The following is a 23,652-nucleotide window of genomic DNA, read 5'->3' as shown; positions in this document are numbered from 1 at the left end:
CATGCAGGTCAATGAACACCCAAGACTGGGATGGTTACCAATGGCTTTCCCCTGCTACTATTTGCTCTCCCTATGGAGACTTCCTACCTTATATTGTACCCTCCAGCGGTAATCACCATGCTGAATTTTGTTCATCATTCTCTTACTTTTAAACATTTTATCACAACATATGTACACCTAGAGACTATATTACTTGTCTCATTTGGAGCTGAGACAGTGTTGGCTCCTACACCCTTTTCCACTCTCCTCCTGGGCAGACTACATTTCCCAGCCTCCTTTGTAGCAGAGTATAGCCACGTGACTGAGCTTTGGCCAATGGGATGTGGCCAAGGTGATGCTTGCCCCTCCGAGGTCTGGACCCCACAAATCTCAGTGTGATCCTCCACGTTCTTTCTCTGCCTCTTGATCAGATGTCAAACATGCACTTGTGACTGTGGATGCTGCGTGCTGATGACCACAACCTGGGTCCCTGAATGACTGTGTGGACCATCCCCTGAAAGTTCTCCTCTCTTCAAACACATTAAGCCTCTGAAATTTGGGGTCAGCCTGTTTTAGCAGAAGTGTACCTTAACCCATCCCACTTCTAAAATGATAAAGTTGAGTTCCCTGCCCCTCTTCCCCCCACAGGGGTGGCAGAGTTTGGCTGCCAAAGAGTCACAGCCCATTTGCTTATTATGGACATTCTGTGAGAGCCTTATCAGTACCTTTGGTGCCGAGGAGCTCAGGGTGTCTCTTCCACGAAGCGTGGAGCTCTCGCCGCAGGGGCCCACTGGGGTCGAAGCTGGGGGGCTGCAGTCTGTCGTCTGGGCTGCGTGCCACCTCAAACACAGGCACGGGGTCTGCACAGAGAAAGGACAGTGGTAGGAGGAGCTCTGCAGGCCAGGGAGCTCATGTGGGAGGAACCATCCCTTGGAGCTGTCTGGAATCTCTGCTGGCTTATGGGAGCATTGTGCACTTTCTGCTTGATGAGGGAGCAGAGCTTCTCCAGGCACCTGCTCTGAAGAGCCTGTGCTCTTCCCATGGGTGTGGGTGTCCTGCCCAGCTGAGAATAATAACAATTGTTACAATAACTGCGTTCTGGTGATTCTAAATGCCATCGGTGGTGGCCATGAGATGGCGTCTTGCACACCTCCAACCAGAGGGAGCGTCACTTGGCAAGGACCCCAGCAGGCACGCTCTGAAATTCATCAGTACAAGTGTTTCCTTCTCAGGGAACTTCCCAGATAAGGCAGCAAGGATGGGGGCAGACCTGCTTGGGGGATAAGGAACTGCTCTGAGGACCAGCCCACGACCTCACTCAGGACTTCCTTCCTTAGGCTTTCTCCCAGTTCCCCACTTCTCACTCTCTCCCTATTTTCCTTCACCCAAGGTCCCCTAATAGCATCCTTGCACATATAATCCTTGCGGTGCTTTTCAACGGATCTGGGCCAACACACCACCTTTTGTGAACACTTATGGTTGACTAAATGATTTTTTTTTCCTGGGGACCAAATATAAAGCTGGATATAAGATGTCTCCAAATGTCCCAACAGCAAAAAAAAATTGAGGACTACAGGTCTTTCCACCTGGAATTCTGTTCCTATTGCTGGCAGCTAGCAAGCACTTCCTCTTCCTTCAAATCTAGAATCCAACCACCTCTTTCAGCAGCTCTCCACTTGGGGCGGGTGGTTGGTGGAGCATCTTCCAGGTTACAAAGCCAGTCCTTGGGAACCAATCCCACGACGCACCAGCATCCCCTGGAGTATGGCTTAGATCTAACTTGTTTTCACAGATGAGGAAACTAAGGCTCAGAGAAGCAGCGATTTGCTGAAGCGTGGAGGAGAGACTCAAGTCTGGGTCTCTTTCTCTAATGCCATTAAAAACTTCCTGTCCCGGTGCTCTGGATATTTCAACCCAGGCTGAAATAGCCGGGTGTAGGAAGGGGCTTCCCTGGTGGCTCAGGGGTAAAGAACATGACTGCTAAGGCAGGAGACATGGGTTCAATCCCTGGGCTGAGAAAATCCCCTGGAGAAGGAAGTGGCAACCCACTCCAGTACTCTTGCCTGGAAAATCCCATGGACAGTGGAGCCTGGCACGCTAGAGACCATGAGGTCACAAAAGGGTCGGACACAGCTTACTGACTAAACAACAACAACAGCCATGCGTAGGTAGGTATTCACGGGGCCCCAAGAAAGCCGGGGCCTCTTCGCTTCAGGCTGAGGGGCCCGGTCTGTTCCACAAGTTTTTCTAGTGCCCAAGAGCCCTCTCTCTTTCTGGTTCCTCCTCTGGGATCTCCCGCTAGCATCTGCTTGGCTGCTACTCTCTGCTGGTGTGGACCCTGGAGTCAGACATCCTTGGCCCAAATCTAATCCACACTTGCTTCTCAGGATTGCTGTGTGACCTTGGCAAGTGGTGCTGCCTCTCTGTGCCTCACCACAAAAATACTGACCTCATGAGCCTGTGATGAAGATTCATGCAAAGTTCTCAACATGGTGCCTGGCCCTTGGTCCGCTCAGAACACATGGAAGCCCTTGCTATTTTCCCTGCCCTTCTGAGTACCAACAATACTGACCTTCTTCTCTCAGTCCCTCATATGCACCTTCCCATCCCAGAGGCTTTGTACAACCAGGAGCCTTCTGCCCTCCTCTGTCCTTTTCAGCTAGTTGATGCTTACTCGTCTTAGCAATTCAAATGCCAGGTCTTCCAGGAAGCCTTCCCTGACCAGTTAGCTGGTTTTCCAGTATGTGCTCTCCCAGCTGTCTGCACCTTTCTTTCACAGCAGTTGCTGCACTTCCCATTTTCAATGATTTACAAGTGCACCCAGTGGATGCCCGCTGGACTGCAAACTCCACATGAGGCAGGGCTGGGACCGCATCTCCTTTTGCTCCACTGGACCCCTTGTGGGTGAATGACGCCTGACCCACAGTCCAACCCAATAAATATCTGCTGATGGAAGAAACGGGGTAGAGCCTATACTTGGGGGCCTTCAGATCTGGCTGGAACAAGGCCACCTCTGCATTTTCTCCCTCTCCTCCTGCCTGTCTGTTGAGGTGGTGGGAGGCTCGGACAATGGGCGTTTGTGTCGAGGTAAGCAGGTGCACGGGAACGCCACTGCCGTCTCTCCGCTGTCAGCACTCCCCCCACGCCCCGTCATTAGGCAGGGCCTGCTCAGCGGGGTATGCCATTATGTCTCCCCGGGCTGATGTAATTATACATTGACATAATTAACCCAGCAAGCGCATTAGGCAGGCCAGCTAAAAATTCATCTATAATTATTTGTTGTGTGCATGCTAATGAGCCCATCTGCACTGCCTTTGTACAACACGGACAAATTAATTTACAAGTCTGGATTTTTTAATAAGTTCAAGGAAACGCTTCCTATTGTGTCCTGGTTTTTGAGAAAAGAAGAAACAGGCGACAAGCGCTTGCCAGGGTCAGGGAGGTTAGATAAACACGGAGGCTGCAGCTTGGGAGCGGACATGGAGGGCTCGCTCTGGTTCCAGGAGGTGGAACAGATCCAGCTCATGGCTCAGGGGCTGGCTGGCCAGGAGCCTGTCCAAGCCAAAAGACGCTGCTCGGGTGAGAAGGGATGTCATTTACCTCATTTCCAGGGATCAGAAATGGAGGTTTGTTCTGCTCGGAGGCCCTGTGGTCGTTCTTTGTTGCCTGATACTCTCTGTCCAGGGGAAGCTGACCTCAGGTGACCCCAGAGAGGCTAGAGGAGTGGGGGTGGCCAGTGATACTTTACGGGGCCAGCGGGTTCCCGGGCTCCGTCTCTTTGGCTTCATTTGCCCGTACAGGGTAGGAAAAAAGTGTAAGTGAAAGTTAATAGCTCAGTTGTGTCTGACTCTTTGCGACCCCATGGACTGTAGCCAGCCAGGTTCCTCTGTCCATGGGATTCTCTAGGCAAGAATACTGGGTGACGACACTTTCAGAACCCTAAGTCCAGCACTGGTCTTGAGCCTCAGTTTTCCCACTAAAAAGTGGGAAAAGGAAACAGTTTCTGCCTCTCAGAAGTTACTACTGGGAAGACTGAAAATGATTATTGGGAGAGGCAGCGTGATTTAAGGACTGCTGGTGTCAGCTCCAGCTCCAGACTGGCCATGTGACCTTTGGACAGTTAGGTAACCTCTTTAAGCCTCTATTTTCTGACCTGTACGATGGTACTACAAGGACTGGATGAGAGAACAAGATTTGCACAGTGCCAGGTGGAGACTAGGGCTGGACACAGAGTGGGCTGCTGTTATTATCCTGAGAGGGGCAGCGTACTGGCCCCGCGGTGTTCCAGCAGTGGTAGTCTGTGGCCAAACTCCAGGAGACTCAGGATATGGCGAGGCCACATATACTCTTGTCAGTGTCTGGGACACTCAGAATCCAGCAGTCCTGCTTTGAACTCCACTCAGGGACTGAAAGGCTCCAGCTTAGAAAGAGTCGCCCAAGGAGGGACAATTTGTCCATTGTCCAACCTCCCCACCCCACAACCCCAGAGCAGAGTGGGGAAAAGTAGAGTCCCGTACCTTCCCTAAAGTCTGAAAGTGAGGGGGTGGTAGGGCCGCGATGGGCCTTTGGGCCTCTTCTCCCCACACTATGCTTCGCCTGGATCCCTGGTTGGAGAGAGAAAGTGAGGGGAGGTTCAAATGACGGCCAAGGTCAGGCAGTGGCTGAGTCCTAACAGCCAGACCACTTCACATGGATTAGAATTCATTCCATCTTCACCACAACACTGTTAGGTAGGGCTGTTGTGTTCCTAGTCCACAGATGGGGAAACAGAGGCATGGTGTGGGGCCGGGGGAGCACGTGGAAATCACTTCCCCAAGGTGAGGCCTGATAAAGGTAGCTGCTATTTCCATTTTTTTAGACAAGGAAATGAAGGCCCGGAGAGGAGATTCTATGTGCCTAAGAACGTTAGCTCAGAAGCGGCAGGGGTGGAGTCTGAACCAGAGAGCCTGGTGACTCCCGGCAGTGGACCAAGCTGCCCTGAGGTGTGGCCTGGCAATCATCAGGCCAGAAGCACGACACTGAGGGCTCTTTCTTGGCCTTGCCGCTGGCTGGCTGGGGGACCTGGGACAAAGCATCTGACTTCTCTGAGCTCCACCTTCAAGTCTCTCTGATGAGTCGACCCCAGGCACACGCTCAATCAGCACTGGATGTCAGCAGATAGGGGGCAAGGTCCTGCTAAGTGAGTGCTTTTGGCCTTGGGCCTATTCCTTGGAGCTGGGATGCTCAGGGCGATTAATAAACAGCTTTCCAGATGAACTTGACACTCGAGGTTTGGATGTTGCGACTCCTCCAAATTCCCACAGCCTCTCAAGATAAAAGAGGGAGGGGGACAGGCTGGGAGGCTGACGGTCAAATCCGGGCTGTGGCAGCCTCAGGGAAAGTCACATAGGTCCGCTGAGCCTCAGTTTCGCCGTCAGTAAAACGGGAATAACAACGGGACCTACCACAGAGGGTAGTGCAGGGATGCATGAGCGCGCTGAGCTTCTGGGACAGTGCTTGACCCCTAACAGACTCTAAGTGAGTGTTGCCCTAATTCTTATGCCTTGTGGCGGTGTGGGATCAGAGCAAAGCATCAGCCTACTAAGATGCAGAAGGCGTCTGCAAGCCAGGAAAAGAGCTCTCACCAGGAACCAGCCCGGCTGGCACCTCGATCTTAAGACTTCCAGCCTCCAGAACTGTGAGTAATAAAACCTTGTCGTTTAAGTCACCTGGTTTGTGGTGTTTTCTTACCTGAAACACCTGAGCAGATGAGTGTATCCTGCTTTGGGGCTCCCATCAGCCTGGCTATAGACTGTTTTGAGATCTGCACTGTGGTGTGAGATTCCTCCCACCAACCCTCCTTCCTCTCCCCTCCCTTCCCAGGTGTCAGACCAGCATTGCCATGTGAAGGCTCTCCTGGCCTTCTCCTCTCCCTCTCCTTCATCCTTCCCAGGCATCTTCTCCCAAAAACCTCTCGTACATCTAACGCCATCTTGGCATCTGTATGCTTCCAGAGGACCCAAACCAACATGTGATTACTCCTTCACCGCTCAGAGACCTCAGTGTCCTGGTCTGTAAAATGGGGATAGTCACATAGCCTCCCCTGTGAGGTCGCAGCTAGAGTCCAGAGTCTGTGGGTGTGGAGCCCATGCTTATGCTTTATGCCACAGTGGTGAGTCTGAAGTGGGTGCAGCTCACTTCAGGGGGACCTATGAGTCCATGCACCTGCTTCACTCAGCAAGTTGAGCATCTCTTTGAGGGGGGCACAGTAGTGGCCTTGTCTCTGTGTAGCTTAAGTTCCAGTCAGATAATATGGATGGGGATGGAATATATCTTCAGAGCATTAGGAAGTGACAAGTTCTAATTTGCCTTCTTGAAAGGCTCATCCAAGTTGCTGTGTGAAAAAATGGGCTGTAGAGGCAGCCAGACAGGAGACTACTGCAACAGTCCAGGCAGCAAGACGCTGGGACCGGGATGGCGGCAGGAAAGGCAGGGTGGAGTGCTCAGACTCCAGAGGCAGACAGCAAGAACTGATGCGGTGTGGTGCTCTAGGCTGAACAGTGTTCCGCCAAATTCATGTCCATTCAGAACTTGTGAATGTGACTTTATTTAGAAACCGGGTCTGGGACTCCTCTGGTGGGTCCAGCGGCTGAGATTTTGTGTTCCTGGAGTGTGTGTGTGGTGGGTACCCAGGTTTGACCCCTGATCAGGGACCTAGATCCCACACGCTGCAACTACAAGTTTGCATGCCCCAAGGAAGACTGAAGATCCCCCATGCTGCCACTGAGATCTGGTGCAGCCAAATTAAAAAAAAAAAGAAACAGGGTCTTCGCAGATGAAATCAAGTTAAGATGGGGTCAACTGGATTAGGGCAGACTAATCCAACGACTGGTGTCTCTACAAAAAGAGAGGACACAGAGAGGTGACACGCAGGGAAGGTCCTGAAGACAGAGATGGAGACTGAAATGACGTGTCTGCAAGTCAAGGAGTGCCCAGGCTGGCTGGGGGAGAGGACTGGAACCTATTCTCCTGCGTGCCTTCAAAAGGAACCAACCCTGCCAGCATCTTGATTTAGGGCTTCTGGGCTCCAAAACTGACAGAATAAATCTCCACTGCTTTAAACCATCCAGTCTATGGGTAGTCCCAGAAAATGAAGGCACTGTGTGTGCCCTGGAGGCCCAAAGTCCAAAATCAAGGGGTCGGCAGAGCCACACTTTCCTGATCTGCTCCACACTTTCTTCTAGCTTCTGGTGTTGCTGGCAAGCTGGGGCGTTTCTCGGTTTGTAGTGGCACCACTTCAATCTCTGCCTGTCATCAGCTGGCCCTCTTCTGTATGTCTCTCTCCTCTTTCTGTGAGGACAGCAGTCACACTGTCCTTAAGAGAAGAGAGAGGGGAGCCCAGCGGGCCACAGTCCATAGCGTTGCAAAGAGTCAGACACGACTGCAGTGACTGAGCACGCACGCCGGCCCACTGGATTAGGGGCTCACCCTAAGGGCCTTCCCGTAGCATGCTCACATCTGCAAATTCTCTGGTCCCAAATAAGGTCACGTTCACAGGCACTAGGGGCTAGGACTTCAGTGTAACTTTTAGGGGCACACAATTCAATCCATAACACATGGTGACTGGCTGCTGGATACCAACTGCGAGAGAGCAGGACTAAGGAGCTGCTAGACTCCAAGTTTCCTCGGAAGGAAGTCCTTACTCAAGCCTAACCTACTCCCCTCCTGGTGCACCCATTTCACCAGCCTTCCAGGAAGACAAGCTGCTTCATAAGAGGACGTAAGAGCACTGACCTCTGATTCTCCTGCACGTGCGTCTTCTCCCACTGCTGAGAAACTGGGCTGTGGGTTGAGTGTGGTCCCTGCTCTGGAAACCGCACAGCAATGGTAATCACTTCTCTCCCCAGGCATACTCCACTCTTGATTTCCTCTCTACAGAGTTCCTACACTTTACAGTGTGTGAGTAAACTCATTTCTTCCCAACACCCCTATCTGGGAAGATATCCATGGATGCCTGAGCTACTGGGGATTGAGTTAGGGAAGAAAAAAAAAAAATTCCTAGTATTCGGATGACTGGAAGTTTCTGCCAAGTTATGCACAGGTGAAATGCTCAGCCGGGGGAGCCGGCACTTCCAAGGGCTTCCTGCTTACTTTGTCCGAGTGGTATGAGCTGATGCATCAGCTGTATGTCACTGGCTGCCCTTACAAAGTGAAAGAGACAGTAATGACAGCAAATCTTAAATATGTTGGGAAGAGGTTTCTCAGAGAGCCTGACAGTTACGGGGGCCTGGGGGCATTCAGTTTTCACTCCTCACCACCTCCCTTCTCCTTGGGCACACAGTAGGTGCTCAATAAATGTGACTTGTTTGAAGCATCCAAATTAGAGGTCATTTGTTACAGCAGCAGGAGGAAACTAATACAGTCCCTAATTCAGGCACTGATTCATCAGTTTGCATTTACTGAGCACCTACTACGTATCAGATACCATCTCTTCAGTTGCCAGATATTTCCTGAGCATCTACTCAGTGCCAGGGAAGTTTCTAGGAAATTCCTGCCTTCCCGGGGCTGACATTCTAGAGAGGGGAGACAGACAAAGGGCAGGCAAATTAAAGGCTCTAAGGGGGCTGAGAAGGAACACAAAGCAGGGTCAGGAGAGAGCTTGGCCTGAGATGCACCCCTCACCCTGGGGGGAGGATGTTAATTGAGGCAGCAGGTCAGGGAAGGCTTTGTGAAGGTGGTGACATCTGAGCAGAGCCCTGAGGGAAATGAGGAAGCCAGCAGGGGCCCGAGAGAGAAACACCGGGAGAAACAGCCCCCATCACACCAAGAAAGGGTGGCAGACCGTCCTGCCCAATCCCCCCCACCCCCAAGTTACTGTTCCAAACACAACTTAGCCTCATCCTCACAGCAACAGACCCATTTTACAGATGAAGACGTGGGGCTCGGAGAGGCTGGCGATGCCTGGGCAATTCTTGGTGCCAGCTTCACTTCTCCACCCTGTAGGTTATTCTGGGTGCTGGTGGGTGGTGACTGGGTTCAGAGCAGGCTAGTTTCTGGCCTTTGTCCCCACAACTCTAGCAACCATTCATTCTGGAGCAGACGGGGCACCCAAAACCAGGAAGCTGGGGTAAAGAGTAGATGAGATGACCACCAAGCATCTTGAGCCAAAAGCTCCAGGGAACTGACATTTCTTCACCCCCCGCAATGTGCCCTGACAAATGCCAGGTACTTTGCATGTATTTATATCTCATTTAATCATCAAAACAACCATAGGAGACATTGCTATCATCCCCACTTCCAAGATGAGAAAACTGCAGCCCAGAAGAGGGAAGCCTCTTGTTGAAAAAGGTGGAGCTGGATTTGAACGCTGTGTGGCCCAAGAGCCAGATGCTGGGGTCCTCACGTTACGACTTCAGCTGCATCCACCTGCCCACCTGAAGATTACCAATTTGACACCTGTCCTTATGTGATTCAATGTTTTTAATTTAAATGTATTTTAAAGGAATATGTATCTCACTATTGTAAATAGATCATTGAATTCTGTATTATAAACAAGGTACTTTTACCCATAAAAATAAATACAAAGGAAAAACCAAGGGTGCTGTTAATTCTAGTTATACCCCCATTGCCTGCTCAAGACCTGGAGCTTGAAGCTAGCTCTTCCATGGTTAAAAGGAAAGATTCCCAGGTTCTGTAGGCATTTAAGATGCTTTGCACCCGACTGACTTTATCTAGAAGGAAGTAGAAAGGTGATACCTGGTACGCAATGTGTTCACAGTTTATGCTGTGCCAGCTACATCGCGACTGCTCCCTATGTCGGGTGACTCTGCTTGGGGAAGCGCTGGGTCCCGCTGACCCCTCATCTCCAAAGCGACCTGTGCTGCTCCTCCTCCCGGGTCTGGCAAGTCTCCTATGTTAGCGTCAGATGTGACAGAACATCCCCCCAGCTCCTCGTCTGGAGCCTGGGAGCCCAGGTTGCTGCTGGGCTCAGCACTTCCGCTGAAAACCTTTCAGCAGAGACACGAGGCTGCCCAGGGCCCTGAGCAGGACTTTATTTCCCCCACTTCACTCTAGCAACATACCATGTCGATACATAGACAAGGGCAGTGGCAGCAAGAATCAAACGGCTTTAGATTCAACCTGAATAAAAAAAGCCCCAAACAGGGGACCTCAAATCAGAAGGGTCTGACTACAAATTCTTTGGATTAATTGAGCATGCTGGCAGACACGGAAGATCAAATATGAACCATCCAAGGTGGCAGGTCCTGACGGGCAGGCGGGGAGGGGAAGCGTCGTCAAGAAGCGGCATGCCTTTGTCTTACAGCCATCAGCTTGCTCTTTATGCATAAACTGCTTAATAAAATGACTAATTCATTTTGGGTACATTGGATCTAAACCCCTAGAGAATACTGCCAGTAGATTTATAATATTTTAATCCCACACCAGGCTTTCCAAAGCCACTGTAGGAGGAGATGAACAGAATACCCTCTATTCCATCTTCTACCACTAGCTGATGCTGTTGGTGTTTTTTTTTTAAGTGTCTACGGGGTTGTGGAGGGAGAACGGTGAATCTAGGAATCTCATTCCTCCCCCTGTGTCCATCTGAAGGAAAGTGGCATTGAGAGCTTTCTTAGGAAACGGGAGCTGCAAAGGCTGCCCGAGAGGCTGTTTAGAAACATGTATATGCAGAAGTATGCGTGTGCCCCTCCAAAGCCTCTCTGAGACAGAAGCCTTCTCCCATCTGGGCCCCAGCTCCGGGTGCCCGTGTGGGCGGGAGGCTCAGGCTACCAACAGAGGCAGTGAGCCCCCCTTTGATCCTTTAATCCTAACTTTTTGACAGCAGATGGGTTGCCCAGCCCTTGTATGCAAATGGAGGCCAGGTGTCCCGCCACCCTTTTTCCCCTCCACCGCCAGGGCCGGCTGCTTCGAGGTCTCCTGGCTTGAGCATGGACAGAGGGGGCTGGAGTGGGTCTTCCTTCTTGGCGCTGGTAGGTGATGTGATAGTAACACCATGGGCAACAGCAACAGCAACAGCAGCCACTGGTCTCCTGAGCATTTACTCTGTGCTAGACACCCAGCTTAGGAATGCACACGCTTCACCTCGCTTAATCCTCCCAGAGGCACCAGGAGGTAAGTGCGCATTTCCAGAGAAGAAAACAGAGGCGCAGAGAGGTGGAGCTACTCACTCCAAGGCTACCCAGCCAGGGAGCAGCAGAGCTGGGACTCAGACTCATGTCCACTGTAAGAAAAATAGGGTTTCCACAGAACTTTCTGGGCTGCACAGAAAGTTCCAGGCAGGCAGGCACAGTGTTTCATTTAGCATCTTGGCCCTGGTGCTGGGGAGAGTACCTGGCACACAGCGGGAGCTCAGTGTCTGCAGAATGAATCGCACAGGGGCACTCCTCTGAGCCAGGCACCGTGGTAAGCATCCTCCATCCCCACTGGATCCACCCAGTGGGCCTACAATGAGGTGAGAGCATCTGTATTTCACAAGTGGGGAAACTGAGGATCGGAGGAGTCAGGTGTGATATAGGATACAAGATGGCAGATTGGGGAGTGGCCCCAACTCAGTGAGAGGGTGCTGCAGCCTGGAGTCCTGTGACTGCCCCTCCTGGCATGGCTCTGCCCCCTGAAATTGAGAGCTCTGTGACTCAATGAAAGTATAATACCAGCCTTTGGAGCCCTGGGCTGGGAAGACCAGGCATACTTGTCTGTGAGGGTTAACGATCTTCCTCCAGCTGATGCATCTGCACTTCTGCAAGGGGCCCACCCTCTCAGCCTAGAACTTCTCAACCTACAGGCAGCAGAGACCATTAGCTGTTTTTCACTCTCTTTGGATGTCAAATCTCTAACGGTGTTGTCCCAATTCCTTCAATTTTGGGGGGCGCTGCGCAGTGCGGCATGTGGGATCTCAGTTCCCCAACCAGGGATCGGAACTCCTGCCTCCCTGTATTGGAGCATGGAGTCTTAACTACTGGACCGCCAGGAAATCCCTTAGCCCTTTCAATTTTAAAGTTAATCCTGCATCCGCGTTTGGAGTCAGGGAAGAAGATTCAGTGTTCACTACCTGTCTGCTGTGTGACCCTGGGCAAGTGGCTTGACCCTTCTGAGCCTGCACTACTTCGGCTGCACAGGCAGGCCGAAAGCAGGATGGCAATACGTACCTCCACCGGGGCAGTCGGGATAAGCGAACTCCTTTCTGTAAGGGGCTGAGTGCCCTGCCTGACACAGAAGAAGCACCCAAGAAACCAACCCGCAAGGAGGGTAGCTCATCATTTAAAACCAAATCCAAAGGCTGCTCTCCCTGCAGCACCCTTCCTGGCCTTCCCACCTTGGAGCCCTTCTCCTGCTGGATTTGGCTGTCTGCTTTGGGGTCACATGGTCCCTGCTGGACTCTGAGGGCAGGGTAGGACTCGGGTTTGAGTTTCCACAGGGCTCAGCACACAGTAGATGCTCAGAGAATGAGCTGATGAAAAGCCACAGCTGAAACTCCTGTCATCTCTTCTGAAAGGGCACAGCCATTCCCTGAGTACCCACTGGGTACCAGCATCACGCTGGATGCTCTCCTCTAATCATCTTTCAACCCTTAGCTGTCAGGGGTAGTGAGAGTAAGACGGGAGGCCAGGGCAGGGGGCACTCCTGGCAGAAGAAATGGCAGAAAACAAGGGTGGGGGACAATGTCTTATGAAGTTAAGTATCATCTTTGGGAAAAATCTGTCATCATTAAACTTTGCATTTTTTATGGGTTAAATAATCTTTAATGTTACCTGTCTGTGCTCCCTTGACCCCTAGAGGACCAACTGGGCAGATGTATGTACTGGGAGGAAGGGAAGGAGGTGAGGGCTGCCAGAGACAATGAGGGCTCTCTTGTTACATTAAAATCTATTTTGCCTTTATCTGCGAAGGTGGCTTATCCACTAGATGGCAGTAGAGCTAGCCATTTGGGATAGACACAATGCTAAATTCTTAACCTCCCTCACTACTTTCATCAACATCTATTTCAGATGTTTCAAAGATTCAAATTTCTAAAAATTCAGATCACAAAAGTACTTTAAAAAGCTATATAACCTTCAGGCAAGAAGGGCTTTTTTTAAAAAAAATATGACAATAAATCAAGAAGCCATAAAGCAAAGGTCTGGTAAGATTTCCTGCTTTCTGCAAATACTTTTTGAATGCCTACCATGTACCGTATACAAGAGACATTGTGAACAACGTTAAGAAACAAAAGGCAAACTAGGGGTGAAGCTATGAAACACGTTTACCGGGACAAAGGTTAATATCCCTAATACACAAAGAGTGCCCACAAATCAATAAGAAAATGATTTCTGTTAGAAAAATGGGCTAAGTATATGCAAACCAGTGATTCATAAAAGAATAAATATGAGTGGTTCATAACATATGAAAAGATATTTAGTGTAACTAAGAAATGAAGGAGTACAAAATACATCAGCAAGAAGAAAAAAGAATTCTTAGTCTTTCTGACTATTCCTGGGTTTGTGGTCAATATATGGATACATGTCCCTTCCCAAGTTTTCTTTCTTAACCCTCAGAACTACAGCACAGCACCAATATGCCATGCATTCCCAAGAACCCCAAATGCCCAGTGTTGGGGAGGAGGTTCAGTAAATTATAATACAGCCACGCAAGAGACTATTACACAAGATGAACCAAAGTTACTCAGAATTCGTAATCACACAGGGAAATACAGATGCTTGTAGTGAGTGAAAGGAATCAGAACTGAAAGTGGTACATGCAGAAGGTATGGCCATTCTGAAAAAGGACATGGGGAAAAGATCAGATAGAAAAACGACAAAACATTGCCACTGCTTTTCCAGTATGCACTTCCCCCTGCCTCCCTTCTATTTCGTGTATTTTTGAAATTTGACAGTAGGCATATGCAACTTTTATAACTGCAGAGAAAAATTTGAAGATCTTAAACATTGCAAAGTATTTTCCTACTACACATTCATTAACTCTGTTCCCTAAATCTCTCACCCCACACCCTTGACAACTGACAGAGCCGAATGAAATCCACAGCCAATGCATGTGATGTGTGTAACTTATACCCTGATGTCAGCTTTGCAATGGGCTGCTGATTATCAAGCCCTGCCAAATGCTTTCATGCGCAGGTATAGGATCCTTGCAGTGACGGATTAGCAGGCTCTACTATCCCTCAGCTAAACACACAGAGACCAGAGCACAGAGAAGTTCAGGTCTCTGCCCAAGCTCACACAGCTCAAAAACACCCACCCCACCGTGTCCGATGCTACAATCTCCATCACCTAAGCTGTCCAGCCTTGCCTCTTGAAAGAAGGAACAGAGAGATAAATGTGTGCCAGGAGTTGCCATTTCCTGCAACAGTCTAAAAAATACCAAAGTAAAGCCAGAGGAAAAAAAAAATTGGGAGGAGCACTCACCTCTCTTATCTCCTCAGCAGTGTTCCTCTGCCTGCCCTCTTATTCCCTCTTTCCTTGTTTTCATTTAAATTTTTTCCCTTTTTTGCACTGTTAACTAATCACTCAGGAAGTTAGCTCTCTCTGAAGCTTGGGTTGGTACCTAGTGACTATGAGCGTGATAAAGAAGCAGCCGTCACCGGTACAGAAGTCAGAAAGGTTTAAATCAAATCATCCTCCACAACAATGACATTAATTATGCTTTTAACACGTTTTACTGCTTTTTTTCTCACTTCACGCCACATCTGTGTGAACAATATCCAAAAGATTTACGGTTTTCTTTCGTAATTACAGACATACAGGCTGCACACTTATCAAAATACTTGCTGAGCAATCATGCTATATCGCATTCTCTGCCAAAGATTTGTGTTGGCAGCAGTCACTCAAAACAAAAATGTTGAATCAGGACTTGTGTGGCTTGGTGGCGGGGGCTGGGGGGGGGAGGAGGAGGAAGTATTTCGACAAATAATTTGCCTGTCAAGAAATATAAAAACAGGAGAGTGTGCATCCTGGCAAATTTTCCAGGAGTGTTATTTTTATGGAGGGGGTTGGGGAGGGGTGTGTGTGGCGGGGACAGTGAGCAGGGAAGCTCTGAGCACCAACAACACATCTGACATTTGGTTCTTGTGTCTGAGGATAAAATTTAATGAGAACAAAAATATGTCTTCCTAATTCCCCTAAGAAATCATTAAAACATTTTGTTATTCTTAAATGTCTTGAAAATGAATTAGAGCCCTGAAGGGGCTGTTCCTACGGTATGTCTCTATCAGTTAAGGCTCCTTCTCTCTAACTCGGTGACAGCTGGGGATATACGTCCCCCCCCAGCCCCTCCATTTCTGGGGAGTAGAGTTGCAAAGTCAGACACGTGGAGTCAGCACCAGGCTTGGAACGACCCTTTGGGGAGAGGGGCAAGAGGGCACAAGAACCTTCCAGGAAGTTCCAGGCCAATCTGGGGAGCTCCCACGGTCCCTGACTGGCACTGCGGTTCTGGACTCGTGTGTTAACAGACATACTTCCAGAAAGATGAGGACCCCATCGTGAACCCCAGAAATGAGGCTCTTTTTCCAAGGCGGGGGAATGTAAGCCCCTCCTTATCCCAAATGCTCCCCTGGATTTGAGACAACAGGCTATTTGCATGATGGTCCGTTCACCTCTGCCACCAGAATGCAAGTTCCCTGAGGGCGGGGCCCGTGTCTGCATCGGCAGACTCACGGCCACGTTTCCAGTGTCATGGTCCCTGCACACAGCAGGCACTCAATAAATGCTATCTGAGTAGGTGAACATGTGACAAGCAGAAAGCACTAGTTGAAAAATGTACCTTTTCATTTAAATAGCTCTTTCCCCTTTTTCTGTGTCTGAATCTTTTTTTCTAATTCAATCAACAAACAATTACTAGGTGGTTACTGTGTACCGGATTCCGAGTACACAAATTTAGTATAATTCAGTCCCAGGCTTGGAGAATTTCACTGATCGGAGGGACACACAGGTGATGACAACAATGAACACTTAGCAAGTGCCGCCATGTGCCATGCACGTGGAAGCCTCCCAATGACTGTATGAGGCAGGCTCTGATAAATTTCTCCCAATTTATAGAAGAGAAGTGTGAAGCTCCGAGGTGAGTTAATTCGTCTCCAGTAAACCAGGGAGTAAGTGGTATAGGCAGGACTTGAACTGGGATCTGAACCTGGAAACACAAGCCGTCTCAGTGCTGCCCCCTGGTGCTACATGAGAGGTACTACGAGGCACAGTGGTGTAGTTGCGCGTGTGGATTTGTGGGATAACGGTTATCTTTGGAGTGTGGATTTGTGGGAGGTATCTTTGGAGGCCATACTGGTCATCCTCCAACATCATTCACCACTGAGACTGTGCAACCCAAAGGAAAGAGTGGGAAATAAGAGGGTGTCATTTTCCAAAAATTTTTCCTAGACAGTTCTGATAAGGGTAGAGACATCATAAGCAAAACGGCTGCAAGGAATGGGACAGCCTCTTGGACTCTCCGCCGTGTGCCTGCTGTGGTTCTGAGTAAGGGAGACGATGACCGGGGCTGCAGACACAGCTGCCCTGGCCTCAAGCCACGGGGGGTCAGGTCCCTGTCGGGGGAGGCACAGAGCCTGGAGGGCTGTGCTGTCTGGTTTCGGCCATTCTTGCCACCCAAGCATTCTGACTGAGAAAACCAGTGTGGCCAGGCTGCCTTCCTGCGGGTGCAGGAGCAGGGCGGTGCACGGCACTGGAGAAGAGCGAGGTGAGTCCACAGGTGCCACTGCAGTGGGCTGAACGGTGACTCCAAGATAAACATCTACATCTTCATGCCTGGAACCTGCAAATGTGACCTTTTGGGGGAAGAAAGGTCTTTTGCAAATGTAATTAAGTTAAGGACTTCAAGGTGTGGATCCTGGATTCTCTGTGTGAGTGTGTGTGTTCAGTCACTTAGTTATGTCCAACTCTTTGCAACCCTATGGACTGTAGCCCACCAGGCTCCTCTGTCCATGGAATCTTCCAGGCAAGAGTACTGGAGTGGCTTGCCTTTTCCCCTAAATCCAATGACCAGTCTTATAGGAGAACGGAGAGGGGGATTTGGGATAGAGACACACGGGGAAGAAGGCCGTGTGAACACAAAGGCCGAGACTAGAGTGATGCGGCCGCAAGCCAAGGGACCTGGAGCCACCGGAAGCTGGAAGGCCAGGAAGGGTCCTGCCCTGGAGCCTTCAGAGGGAGCACAGCCATGCCCCCACACCTTGTTGTCAGATTTCTGACCTCCAGAACTGAGACAGAATAAGAATCTGTTGTTTTAAGCCTCCTGGTTTGTGGCAGTTTGTTCCAGGAACAATGGGAAACTAGCATAGCCTCTCACGAGTATTCAAGTTGTGACATAGCACAGATGTTCTGGAAATAGTTTTTGAATGTGCCCAGAGCTGAGTCGTCCCATCTCTCCCTGACTTGAGGCATCGGTGCCAGGGTGACCAAGACTGGCCTGGCCTGTCCCCTCGGGGCCCGTAGCATGCAGAGGGTGGAGCCGGTGCGGCTTCTATACCTGGCCAGTGCTTCTCCGTGATGTGTTCCCAGATCTCCTGGGGAGTTTGCCAAATGCAGAGGCTTCAGTCGCCCGAGGTTCTGTATTTGTAATCAGCTCTGGGCGAAGCAAATGCTGCTGGCCCCTGGGCCACACTTTGAGTAGAACAGGCTAGAAGACTTCCCTCCTCACCCAGTCCCATGTGCTTTCAGAGGGAAGCGTCATATCACTGTTGCTGTATTTAGTTTCCTGGGGCCGCCATAACAAAGCTCCACTGACTAAGGTGGCTTAAAGCCACGGAAGTTTACTCTCTCAGCTCTGGAAGCCAGAAGTCCAAAATCAAGGTGCTGTTAGGGCTGTGCTCCTGGAGGCTCCGGTGGAGGCTGCTTCCTGGCCTCTTCCAGCTCCTGGTGGTCTCAGGCAAGCCTTGGCTGACAACGGCATCACTCCAACCTCTACGCTGTCTTCACATGGCCCTCCTCTCTGTGTCTGTGTTCCTAAAATTCCCTTTCTTCTTCTTATAAGGAGACCCATCATCAGATTTAGGGTCCTCCCTAAGTCCAGGGTGTCTCATCTCAAGATCCGTAACTAATGACATCTGCAGAGACCCTGCTTCCAAATAAGGTCACACTGCGAGGTTCAGAGTGGACAGACATTTGGGGAGGACACTATTTACACCACCCCAGTTGCCCAAGACAGATGGAATGAGACTCTCCCATCCCCATCACAGAGGTCTCACAAACAACCTTGGCATCAACTATACATGACTTTGCCTTCTCCATGGCTCAGCCTAGAGTAGGACCTCACCTTCTTCTTCATAAACCCCCAGCCCCAACCACCCCTGACCTCACCAATTCCTGCAGCCGGAGTACTGGGAACGGATTAGAGTGGCTTTCTGGGTGGAGAGGGTGAGCAGAGTAGGGGCGTCTCCCAGCTCCACCATTACTAAGCAAGTCACTACATTCTGGGTTCCCATTTCTAGGTAAATAAATGAAAAAGTTGCAGAGGATGGGCCATTTTAAAAATGGGAAACTGTCTGCAGAAGTATATCTCATATGCAGGGACACAGTTGAAGGTTCTCCAGTTGATCAAATCTCTGCAATCCACACCCAGATCAAAAAACATATCTAGTGCCCAAAGGCCCCTTCCAGGAACTATCAGCCCATCCAAGAAAAACCACTCTCTTGATTTCTCACAGCATGAGTGCCTTTTTTTTAGGTGAAATTCTGTGATGCAAAATTGACCATGTCTAAGTGAGCCATGCAGTGCCAGTTACTACGTTCATGATGTTGGTCAACTACTTCCTCCATCTAGTCTGAGAACATTTTTATCCCCCTAAAAGGAAACCTTATACCCTTTAAGCACTCAGTCCCCCTTCTCTCCTCCCTTCAGACTGCTGACCACTAATCTGATTTCTGTCTCTACAGATTTGCCTATTTTGGATACTTCATATAAATGAAACCATAAACTATGTGACCTTTTGTATCTGGCTTCATTCACTCAGCATTATATGTTTAAGGCTCATCCACACTGTGGCATGTGTCTGCGACTCATCCCTTTTGATGGCTAAATAATATTCCACTGGATGAGTAAACCACATTTGATCACTCATTCACTGATGGACACCTGGCTTGTCTCCCTCTTCAGCCACTGTGAATAGCGCTGCCATTAATTTTTGCCTGTCTTCATCTTTTATGTAAATAGAGTCATACAGTATGTGCTGTGTGGGTTTGGTTTTGGCTAAACATCAAGTTTTTGAGGTTGGCCATGCCATGTTGGTGGAAACATCTGCAGTCTTTTCTCCAGCGCCCTCTGCTGCCAGGGAGCACTGGGCGCCTTGTGCTCTTGGTGGGAAGTGGATGGGGGCTCTGGTGGTCAAGCCCCTTGGCTCCTCAAGAAGACCCGGGTGGGAGACCTCACTAGGAGCTCCCCAAAGCTCCCCAGCTGTTGTTGGAAGGCAGTGTGGTAAGGCAGACAAGTCGGGTGGGGACACACCACACCAGACTGGGTGTAGACGCCCTCAGTCTCCACAACTCCTACCCATGGCAGGGCCTGGCCTTGCCCAGGAGTCTTGGCCTGTCCCCAGAACCCACTGAGAGAAGGCCCCTGTGTAACAGTCCTCATGGCAGTCTCTTTGTTTTTTATTCAATTATGGAGCCCAAGCAAGTCTTACCTGGTGCTTCAATTAATTGCTTGTAAACACTCAGGAAAGCGGCTTCGGCCTCCTGACTTCTCTTACTAAGAGCCACCACCTTTGGAAACAACAAGAGAAAGAATCACGCGTGACCAAGGCATCGGAGTCTATAAGCAAATGTGATCATTCTCCACATGCGCAAACATGGGACTGAGGGCAGGAAGAAGGGGAAGAAGGTTCCAAGTACGGAGTAGAAAGTGCGTTCAAGTCCCAGCTCCACTGCATCTGCTGTGTGACGCTGGGCAAATCACTGCCCCCTCTGATCCTCAGTTTCCTCATCTGTAAAATGGGGTAAATAACAGAAACTACTTGCCAGGCTGGCTATGAGGGTTAAATGAAGCTGTAAATAAGTACTTAGCACAGGTCCAGCACACACTAGGTCATTAACAGCTCTTACTATTATTGCTGTTATTAACAGGCAATGTTGGAGATTCAGATATGACACGTCTTATGGGAAAGAGGGACACATCTGGGGCATATTTCTTGACACTGCTAATTAAAGAGAAATTGTTGACTCTCTAGTAAGATACCAGTTTCAACAAATGTTGAGTGACAGTTATGTCAAACAGATCCTAGCATACCAAAGGTGCTCAATAAATGCTACCTGACTGATGAACACACCGATGACTGGATGACCAGTGGTGAGGAGCTTCTTTCATGTACTTGTTCTCTTGCTTATGGGCATTGTTTTTGTCCTGCCAGTGAGACTCCATAAGGTGTATTTCTGGGGCTTAGCATCATCTCCTCCCTCTGTTCCTGGCTATGCATTCTGAGCTCTGGCCTCGCAGCTAACCTGGTGCTGGCTCCTGGTGGACAGTCCCCTCGGGATAGTCCTGGGGCTCCCTGGCATACTGCTGGGCTGAGCTCCTGACACCCACAGGCCAGCATCCCTATCTCCTCGAGGACACACCAGGCTGGGCATCCCCCTTTGGACTGGAAGGGAGCTTTATTCTCCCTGACACTGACATAGCTCTCTCTCTGGTGCCAACTTCCTAACTGATGAATCTGCCAGAGCGCCGATTTGTCAATGCCCTCTTTCAGAGCTGGGCTTTCCTTACGAATCCCAGTGATGCCATCTGGGGGAGTGTCTGTTGCTGAATTCCTCCCCTCCGAGTGAGCTTCTCTCATAGTTCAGTTGGTAAAGAATCCATCTGCAATGCAGGAGACCCCAGTTCGATTCCTGGGTTGGGAAGATCCGCTGGAGAAGGGATAGGCTACCCACTCCAGTATTCTGGCCTGGAGAACTCCACAGACTGTACAGTCCACGGGGTTGCAAAGAGTCGGGCAGGACAGAGCAACTTTCACTCACAAGTGAGCTCTGTGAGCATGTGGTCTGGTACACAGAAGGGCTCCACATAATTAGCTGAGTTAACAAATCCAAGCGGGTGGCAGAGACTCTAGGTGCTGTCTGTGACGTGGAGAAATGTCAGGGGCCAATTCTGAGACAGTCTGCTCAGAGGTGACCGACCAAGGCACAGGTCCTGGAGCCAGGATGCCTGGGTTCACATCCCAGCTCCACCACTTATTATCTGCCCTTGATCAAGTGGATCACTTCAACTCCTGTGCTTCTACTTCCCTATCTGTAAAATGGGGATAATAAGAGGACAGCCTCCCTCAAAGTTCTGCTAGAAGATCAAGTGGATTAGCACAATGTAAAGGTGGCTGCAAAATTTCTGGCATGCATTAAGCCCCGCAGGCATGTCTCCTCTTGGTAGATCAACCCCTCCTTCTTGTCTCTTACAGGCATAGGTTCTACCCAGTGCCGCATGATCACCTTCACCTGTGTTTGTCTTTCCTTAGGTGTGAGAATAAGACTCGCCTCCTCACACAGTGGTATATACTCTGGGAAGAATTTGAAAACCACAGTGGTTTCTCTACAGCTTCCAGTATGCCATGAGCCTCACGTGGGTACCATGCACTGGAAATGTGGCGAGTCCAAATCCAGATGTATTGTGAGTACCAAATATGCATTGGATTTTGGACATAGTTCAAAAAAAGAGACTGTACGATCGCTGTCAGCTATCCTTATGTTGACTGCATGCTGAAGTGATAAATTTAGGGACATGCTGGGTTAAACAAAATATATTATTAAGATTCATTTCACCTGTTTCCTTTTACTTTTTAAAATGTAGGTTTTAGAAAATGTAAAAGTACATCTGTGGATCATATTATATTTCTATTGGACAACACAGCTTGAAGGTTTTACAAGGTCCACCGAGAGTTTGTTATTTAAGAGAGGTGGAGAGAAATGTATGGTGGATGTTGAGCAAGTGATTTTAAAAAGGTCAGTTACAAAAGCTCTTTAAGCTCTCCTGTTATTCTCAGAACAGTCTCTGATTGCTTACCTTCCAGAGTGAATGACAATCTCTCATTCATTCAACAAGCATTTCCTGAGCACCCACTATGTGCCATGCACTGTGAACTGAGAGCTCAGTGACGAATAGTGCAGCCTGCAGCCCCACCCTCATGGGACTCACGGTTCAGCGGGAAGATCAACATCAAAGCAGATTCCCCAGATAATTCATTAATTACATGTGCTAAACACTTCAAAGGAAAAGCACAGGGGTCTTGAGAGTGTGTAAGTGTGGTGAGACTGACCCAGTTTGATGGGTGGAAGAAACATCAGGAATTCTCTCTCCATTAGGGGAAGCTGGTGATGGACAGAACAAATGTTCTAGAATCTAGGCAAAGGGAAGGCTTTCATTCTTGCTAAGATGTACAAGGCACAGTACATCTTGGGAGACACAGCTATGACAAAAAGGAACACAGGAGGAGGTGATACAAATGCTGGGGTCTCCAGAGTAATAAGAGGAGGGGGCAACTAATTCAGAGTTTGGAGGGATACCCCTGATGCCCAAGTAACAATCATCATCATCATCATATGATATTCGGAGTTTACCAGGTACCATGTGTGCATGCTCACTCAGTCGTGTCTGACTCTGCAACCCCAGGGACTGTAGCCCGCCAGGCTCCTCTGTCCATGGGGATTCTCCAGGCAAGAATACTGGAGTGGGTTGCCATGTCCTTCTCCACAGAAGCTTCCCACCCAGGGATCTAACCTGCATCCCCTGCACTGGCAGGATTCTTTACCACTGAGCCACCTGGCAAGCCCACCATGTACCACATGCTCTTACTATTCATAATCATCTCTCTCCATGGACACACTAGTCACTGGAGGTAGCTTCTGTCATTATCCCCATTGTACAGATGAGGAAACCAAGGCTCAGTGAGGTTAAGTATCTTTCCCAAGGTCACCCAGTAAGTAAATGGCAGAGTGAGATTCACACTAGGTCTGGTGGCTGAAATTACTATTCTGAATCCAGAGGTGGGCCCCTTTCTCTTGGACAGAGAAACCACCCCAGCCAGTGGAGACAGTCACTTGGGCCCCATTTGGATGCTGATGCCCTGAGATGCCACCTATGGCTGTACCAGTTCAGGGACTGCTGTGCTGCTGACCTGGGGTCCAAGAAAAGCCCTGAGAAACAAAAGCAACTCATCTCCAGAACCCTAGATGGAGAAACATCAAAGATCAGTCAGCAGAAAGTCTGAATGCTTCATTTCATGGTTGTCTGTGCTAAGCATGTATAGTAGCTGGAGCTTGGGGAAAGGCATAAGAATGCTCTACTGAGGGACTTTGCTGGTGGTCCAGTGGCTAAGACTCCACACTCACATTTTAGTAATGTGCTGCAGAAGCAAGCCCTAAGACTTCACATTCCCAAGGTAGGAGGCCTGGGTTTGATCCCTGGACAGGGCACTAGGTCCCACGTACCGCAACTAAAGTTCTCGTGTGTTGCAACTAAAACCCAGTGCAACTAAATAAATAAATATTAAAAAAAAGTTCTATTTACTTTCCTTGGACTGCAAGGAGATCAAACCAGTCAATCCTAAAGGAAATCAATCCTGAATATTCATTAGAAGGACTGTTACTTTGATACAATAGAATACTGATTATAATACATTAGAATACTGATACTTTGATATATTAGAAGCTCCAATACTTTGGCTACCTGATGTAAAGAGCTGACCTATTAGAAAAG

General features: G+C 49.4%; 1 protein-coding gene across 4 annotated transcripts in view; it reads right to left on the bottom strand.

Moving 5' to 3' along the window:
- CUX2 (cut like homeobox 2) overlaps positions 1 to 23,652 on the bottom strand; it is a 275,147-nt gene that overhangs the window by 39,061 nt on the left and 212,434 nt on the right. For all 4 annotated transcript variants that reach the window (XM_042234612.2, XM_042234614.2, XM_042234615.2 and 1 more), the window contains 2 exons: positions 19,595 to 19,673; positions 705 to 839 (listed from right to left, as the gene is read on the bottom strand). In XM_042234612.2, coding sequence (XP_042090546.1) covers positions 705 to 839; positions 19,595 to 19,673 — 214 coding nt within the window. The remainder of the gene's footprint in view (positions 1 to 704; positions 840 to 19,594; positions 19,674 to 23,652) is intronic.

The sequence above is a fragment of the Ovis aries genome, chromosome 17 (assembly GCF_016772045.2).
Source record: "Ovis aries strain OAR_USU_Benz2616 breed Rambouillet chromosome 17, ARS-UI_Ramb_v3.0, whole genome shotgun sequence".
Classification (NCBI taxonomy): domain Eukaryota; kingdom Metazoa; phylum Chordata; class Mammalia; order Artiodactyla; family Bovidae; genus Ovis; species Ovis aries.
The sequence above is the reverse complement of the archived record's forward strand: the minus strand, read 5'-3'. Positions and strand labels throughout refer to the sequence as shown.